This window comes from Papaver somniferum, unplaced genomic scaffold (assembly GCF_003573695.1).
Source record: "Papaver somniferum cultivar HN1 unplaced genomic scaffold, ASM357369v1 unplaced-scaffold_133, whole genome shotgun sequence".
Taxonomy (NCBI): Eukaryota; Viridiplantae; Streptophyta; class Magnoliopsida; order Ranunculales; family Papaveraceae; genus Papaver; species Papaver somniferum.
Genome location: NW_020622492.1, coordinates 5715020 through 5722359, shown reverse-complemented (window position 1 = coordinate 5722359; position 7340 = coordinate 5715020). Strand labels below are relative to the sequence as shown.

Below are 7340 nucleotides of genomic sequence, written 5' to 3'. Positions count from 1 at the left end.
ATCAAGTTTAAGCTTACCTCATTTGTATTTATTAACCGTGTTGCAAATGGAGTTACTCACGATGTAGCTCGATGGTCTAAAACTAATGTATGCCCTATGGATCCTAGTTAACTCCTACCCTCTTTATGTAAGGACCATATGGATATTCAATGTAATTTTCTGTATGTTAAAAAGGAAAAAAGAAAGAAACGTTGGTCCTATATGGACCGTGGTTCCAAAAAAAGTGGAATCCGCACTTCTGAAAACTTGTAGGGAACCCTTTACAGGTGCACTTGATCAGTGCAAGTTCCCAGAAGAACAGATCCCATTTTTTGTGTGAGGATGGTTTTGGTGTGGTTTGGAACCACGGTCAGTGGAGAATTTTTGAAGAAAAAAAGAACTCGACTCTAAGACTTTTAGGCAAAGCAACAGTAAACTTTATGTCCTTTCTTTAAACTTTCCAATGTTTCCCAGATTTGCTTATTTTTAGTGTTTTTCTCTCTGTCCATATCCCAACAGGTCGTTGCACTTTCCTCATTTTGATCTACCACATAAGTAAGTAAAAATTAGAAATGGAAATGAAGGATAATCCTGTTGAATTAGAAACAACACCACCCACTCCCAATTTATATGAATCAGTTGTTCTTGGTGGAACTTTTGATAGATTGCATGGTGGACATCATCTCTTTCTTAACGCAGCAGCTGAATTAGCTAGCAATCGAGTTGTGGTTGGTGTTTGTGATGGACCCATGTTAAGTAAGAAACAGGTACTCCTTCTCCTTCTCCTTCTCCTTCTCCTTCTCCTTCTCCTTCTCCTTCTCCTTCTCCTTCTCCTTCTTCTTCTTCTTCTTCTTCTTCTTCTTCTTCTTCTTCTTCTTCTTCTTCTTCTTCTTCTTCTTCTTCTTCTTCTTCTTCTTCTTCTTCTTCTTCTTCTTCTTCTTCTTCTTCTATCTGTTTTTACCAGCCATAGAACTCTCCATAAACTCCGATCGCATTTCCATTTTCACAAATTGTTTTTCAAATGTATCCATTGTTTCAGACGTCTTTGTCAAATTTCCCGTATTCAACGTCAATTCAAGGGATTTCACAATTGATCCCATTGATTTTGTCATCAATGTAGTGGAGCATCTAAAATTTGGAACTTGAATCTGTTTTATAATTCTTTTATTTTTATTATATCTATGTGTTGGGTTTTTTATTCGTCTATATTGGATTAGCAATGCCTTCGATTCGTTCTTGGTAATGCTTGTACAGTTGAATGCTTCTCGTAACTGTCTAGGTTAGCTACTATCTTCATAATTTTTGTTTGCCATTGTCTAATAAACATTGTCTATATCGAAATGCATCCTATGCTGGGGTTGAATCTAGTCGGACGGTGACATTCTTCAGCTCATTTATTCGCTAAGACACACTTGCGATGGCATGAACTGTACAACTGAAGAAGCTTAATGAGTTTGAATTTAGAAAACTGAGAAATTATGCCTTGTTTTCTCTTACAGTTTGCACATCTAATAGAACCCATCGAAATCAGGATGCGAAATGTTGAAGACTACATCAAGGTACAAAACGTTTTATGTTTCATACAACTACATTCCTTTTTTTTGTTGTTTATATCTTACCTAAGTACATATCATAAAAGTGGAAACTGCTTTTTCTACATATGCAAAAGAGGGTGAATTTTATATATGATTTTCTTTCAAGTTTATTCCGCATCATAACAATATCATCTTGCTGAAGCTGAAATTTTGATTGCTGTGGTGGGAACCAGTACTTATAGCCTTCTCTTTGGGGGAGCCTGAGAGAGGTTGCAAATTTGACTCTCACTCCCGTCATAGAAGGGGCTTACGACCCAGGCGTAGTATACCAAAAACATATATCTCATGTGCAGCAAAATAACTGTATCAAATTGTTTCGCAGCTTATGATTGATTGTGAAAGTTACTTAAAGTTTAAAGACAGTCCATAAAACTCGAACACTATTCAATTCCCACATTCAACATATTGGTGAAATCCTTGACTAAACTTCCTTGCAAATGCTCGTTGCACATGATCAATTTAAGGCCTCAAATAGATATAGCTACTGAAATCAATTAAATTTTTCTTACTGGTCAGCGATTCTATTCTATGGGCTCTTGACCATACATTCTTGTTCTGCTCCTTATGAAATGTAAATGAGTATTGTTTTTGGCTATTATGTTAACTTGCCTTGGTCAAATTATGCAGGTTCTAAGGAGAAGTTTTTACCTTGTACTACCTGCAAAGAGTTCTTTTTTTTGTTGAAATATATCGCGGGTTTAAGGAGACCCCAACCTCACAAACCAAAAGAATCAATTTTTTTTTTTTTTTGTAACTTATATCTTCATGCAGACTGAATTGTAGTCCCGGGTCAACCGATTCAGGCTCCATTTTGGAATAACTCTCACTAGGGTGGATACCCACAAATAGACCACCAACTCTGTTACTCTCCCATATGGGATATAAATTATAATGAAGATTTTTTTGTTAGCAGATGCATTATTCACCTGTCCAAACATATATATAACTGTCCATCTTGGAATGGAATTATTAGTTTTATGAAGTCTAGACACCGCTATAGAATCTACGTTATATGTACCTTGTTGAGGTTTATCAATCTATTAAGTACGATTTTATAGCTTAAATTGAAGTGCTACATAAGTGTTCGTGTTAATTGTTAGACCTCTCGAGGCATTGGCTTCTCTTTTTATGACATTCTTTTTTTTTTCTCACTGAATTTCCTGCTAACCTCCCAGTCTATTAAACCCGAGCTGACGGTTCAAGTTGAACCAATCGAGGATCCTTATGGGCCTTCAATCGAAGATGAAAATTTGGATGCTATTGTAGTCAGGTTTGTACCAACCAAGATTTTTTCACTGGCTAATCTGTTCTTTAAGTGGTATGGATATTGAAACATGTATGACTCTACTATTTTCTACTAGGCCAGACTGGGTCTTTCAACTTTCGCCATCTTGTCTTGGGGTGTTGCTTAGTTGGTTCCGATGCCAATTTTGTACTGCACTGTTGGGCTAGAACTTTGGAGTAAGACCTTAGTAATAACTTAGAAACTAGAATGATCATACACTTGCTCGTATCAGTGACAATTTTACATGTATTGGCTTAATGCTGAAACTTCCTTGAGTGAAAATGATTTTAGCAGGTCATGTATGGATATCTCATCATCTTGATTGGTTGGCAGCAAGGAGACGCTACCAGGTGGATTATCAGTTAACAGGAAGAGAGACGAGAAAGGCCTTCGACAATTGAAGGTCCAATTACTTACATTTTTTCTTAACGTTTTCAAGGGGATACATTGCTGTTTTCATACTACATAGAGCTTTTGGTACAAAAGACCTGATTTTTTCAAAATACTTCTCCTGTAGGTCGAAGTAGTAGATCTACTCGCTGAAGAATCCACTGGTGAAAAGTTAAGTTCCACAACACTAAGAAAAATCGAGGATGAGAAGGCCAAACAACAACCGGAACCTACAAATTAGAGACAGGTTCAAGACAATACAAAAGCTTATTTCTACATTATTCTTTATCTTCTTGTTGTGGTGCATATTGTGAACCAGTTACTTAAACGGTTTGATCTATCCAAGAGCTTCAGTTATGCTTATCTATCATTATCTATGTGTCTTTTAAGTAGGTTCGTTATCAGAATCAAAAAGATAAAGCGATAATGTCTGTCCATGTGCTGGATAACTGAAATCAACTGTAAGAACAAATTGTTTAATTCAAAAGATGGGCTCATGAGATGAACCCACTTGGGGCCGTACAAATGTTGTACCACAGTTTAGGGGTGAGCATTTGGCCCGTAATCCGTGAATTTGACCTAGACCAACCGTATTTTTGCGGATGGATTCCAGACTGTTTGTTAATGGGTTGGATGCTGATTGAATAATTGAAATCCAAGGGACTATAGATTATGTCCCGATACAACCTTGAAAACCCGTTGGGAATCTAGACCCGTTAGATTAAAGGAATTTAAATAGTTTTTAGAAAATACATGAACAGTTTAGGAATTCTTAATGTGTCTGTTTGCGTTGTTGACGATTGCACTTTTATATTTTTGTACATATAGGATGCAGGCCGTGGGTTATTACCCTAGAGATGTCAATATACGTACACAAAAAATCCCATCGAAACAGAACTAACACAAAAATCTCATAAACTTAACGGTCTAAACTACCCATATTTTAATTCTACCCAAACAAAAACAAAAGACAACCCCACCTCAAAATCATTCTTCTCCTCACCACCACCACTACTCACCATCTCCACCAGTACCATCGCAGCCACCAGCCACCACCAACCGCCGCCATCGCCACTGACGCTCCACCGCCTCCGTCGCTAACAACCCTTCCGCCGCTACCTCCACCAGCATCACCTCCTCCACTGACCAGCATCAGCCACCACCACTAACACCCTGAGTAACAACCAACACCATCCACTAACTAGCACCAACCACCATCGCCGTCACCACCACCGCCAATACCACCAGCATCACCATTACCACCAGTAGAATCACAACCACCACATTCACTGTCAAAAATTGGTCTCCATGGAAATTAGTACTAGTACTCAACAAAATAAAATAAAAAAACGAGACAAAATTAGATGAAACCAATTTAACCAAATTTTTTTAACTGGATCACCAACAAAATTGGTTTCGTTGACAAAAACTGTCAAAAATTAGCAAAAATTAAGTGAAACCAAAATTGGTTTCAACAAAACGAAAAGAAAAATAGATGAAATCAAAATTGGTTTCAACAAAAAACTATCACACCACAAAAAAGGTTTGGTTTCATCGGCAAAACGCAGAAAAAAGTTCAATCAAATCAAAGGAAACAAAAATTCGTTTCCACATAAAATTATTCTAACAAATTGGTATTGTCGACATAAAGCCAGAAAAAAATGAAATAACATTAGATGAAACCAAAACTCGTTTCAATATAAACTTATCGTATTACCAACAAGATTGGTTTCGTTGACATAAAGGAGATGAAAAATGAAAAACAAATTAGATGAAACCAAAACTGGTTTCAACAACAAAAAAAAGTTATATCACCAAGAAGATTGACAAAAACTAACAAAAATTAGATGAAATCAAGATTAGTTTTATTAAAATGAAAAAGGAAAATCATATGAAACCAAAAACTGATTTCATGAAAAAACTATCACATCACCATCAACATTTGGTTTCGTCGAATAAAACTGGAAAAAAATTGACACAACATTAGATGATACAAATTTCAACATAAAAATCGGATAAAACTTATCATATCAACATCAAGGTTTATAGCTTAAGCTAACAGTATCTAAGTCATGATATCCACAAATGAAGAATTCACGCTCATCGTTCTATGCATATTTGGAATTCATATGTTGGTGTTATGTAAAACATGAACAGAAATGACAATGTAAATATCTTGTTAATTGATAAAGCAAGTTTTTGAAAAATATTGTCATCGCCAGTTTTGACGTTGCGAGTTGATCTTAAAATAGTTGATCCTGGCAATTCCATAGATTTCCAAATAATGGAATCTTCCATTACACATTATAATGTCTTACCAACCAATCAACGATTAATTTGGCTATCTCTCTATGAATTAGATGAAAAAAGATAAGAGGTATAGATGTACGGAGAAGAAGATAAATAAAAATGGTAGTGACATGGGAAATATGAAAAATAAAAATTAAAAAGTTAATTGAGTTTATGAAAACCTTATGAAAAATCTAGAGAAATGAATAGATTATTTTTTGATCCTAACTTCACTGTCCTGTGCAATGTTGTTAAATTGTTTGGTGTTGTCTTCTACAACCCAAATATGACCATTTAACTTAGTTAGGAAAAAACATGAGAAATGGATGGATCATTTGCTGATCCAAACTTCTCTTCCTTGTGCAGTGATGTTAAATTGTTTGGTGTTGTCTTCTACCGTCCAAACATGGCCATTTAACTTAGTTATGGAAAACCTTGAGAAATGGATGGATCCTTTGTTGATGCTGACATCCCTTCCTTGTGCAGTAATGTTGAATTGTTTGGTTTTGCTTCTAGCAATCCATACATGGACATTTAACCCCTTTAAACTGTTATGTCTATCTGGTTACAATATTTGAAATTGGTTGTAATGGTTGAATTATCGGATCCATGGGGAGTCGGAAGTGTTGAAGATGATAGCTTAAATTCTGAAACTGTTGTAATGATTGTTATCTCAATGATGAAGTGTCAAACTCACAAAAGATATATTCCTTACTGTTCTTACACTAATAAATAGCATAATGATAAGCAGGTTCGTTTCTAAGGGAGAGTTGAGTTAAAGTTGTCGATTTAATTTCTGAAAATATGAATAACGCAAAAACTACAAAACAAATATGAATGCAAACAATGAGGATGAGAATGAGAATGATTAGGGGTCTTTCTCCACTAGTGAAAATGAATCTTCTTTAGAATATGTTTATTAAAAATCCTAGACAAGTTATAAGTTCAACAAGTCCATTAAACTCCAAAGTCACTTCGTAGAATAAGTTCTCTACTCGTGTCTAGTCAATCAAGCCACTTTGAATAAGCTCTCTAGTGTAACTTAACAAACTGATATGTTCCATGAGTCGGATTGATCTTAACCACATGCTCGTAAGTTCGACATGTTAACTTAGGGTTATCATCTACACATCAAAATCCACAAAATCCCATTGCAATATTAACGTTTTTCTACCTGCAATTATATCATCTTAACAATTACGGATTGACACTCCAAAATCTAGCATTAGTTTCGCAAACAAGTTATCTAATTGACCACTCAAACAACTTGAGAACAATCCATGGTCATAAACGTGGTAAAAAGCAAACAATAAAACGATATTTGGAAGAAAGATCATAAAATATCAAAGACAAGTCACATAGCTTCAAATTATCCCTAACCAAAAAAGGATTTATCTACTGAATTTCATGATACTTGAAATAAAGCAAATAAATACGAAACCAAATAAGCAAACCCAAGAAGCAGCAGGTGGTAATGGAATGGATTACTGGTGATGCAGTGGTGGCATATGGACTGGAGACAGCTTGCTTAGTGATGTTGTGGAAGGCCTGGTACTGAGGTGGTCGTGAACTGCAACTACTGGTGATACAGGCTAACAAAAGATGATGCTGGTGGTGTGCTGATGATGGATGGAGTGCTGGATGTGGAGAGTATATGCATGTGAGGGTGGTAATGAAAACTGGTGATAGTGTATGTTGTGGATGGTGATAGTGCAGGTGGAAGGGATGGTGGTTGAAAAGCCGAGGGTACCCAAATACACCACAATCTTTTTATTTGATCACAACCTATTCAATATCTACCG

The 7340-nt window shown here is 35.9% G+C and overlaps 1 protein-coding gene across 3 annotated transcripts; it reads left to right on the top strand.

Moving 5' to 3' along the window:
* Nucleotides 1–433: 433 nt before the first annotated feature.
* On the top strand, nt 434–3614 carry LOC113333500 (phosphopantetheine adenylyltransferase-like). Of its 3 annotated transcripts, none has more exons than XR_003352077.1 (6): nt 434–746; nt 1479–1538; nt 2750–2844; nt 2936–3035; nt 3154–3262; nt 3377–3458. XR_003352077.1 is itself a non-coding variant. In XM_026579950.1 (5 exons), exons 1-5 carry the CDS (start codon nt 552–554, stop codon nt 3488–3490), a joined length of 534 nt encoding a protein of 177 aa, XP_026435735.1. In that variant the 5' UTR covers nt 438–551; the 3' UTR covers nt 3491–3614. The 3 variants fall into 3 exon arrangements, 1 of the variants encoding a protein (XP_026435735.1); XR_003352078.1 differs by having other exon boundaries at nt 3193–3262; nt 3377–3432; XM_026579950.1 differs by lacking the exon at nt 2936–3035 and having other exon boundaries at nt 438–746; nt 3193–3262; nt 3377–3614.
* The last annotated feature ends 3726 nt before the right edge of the window (nt 3615–7340 follow it).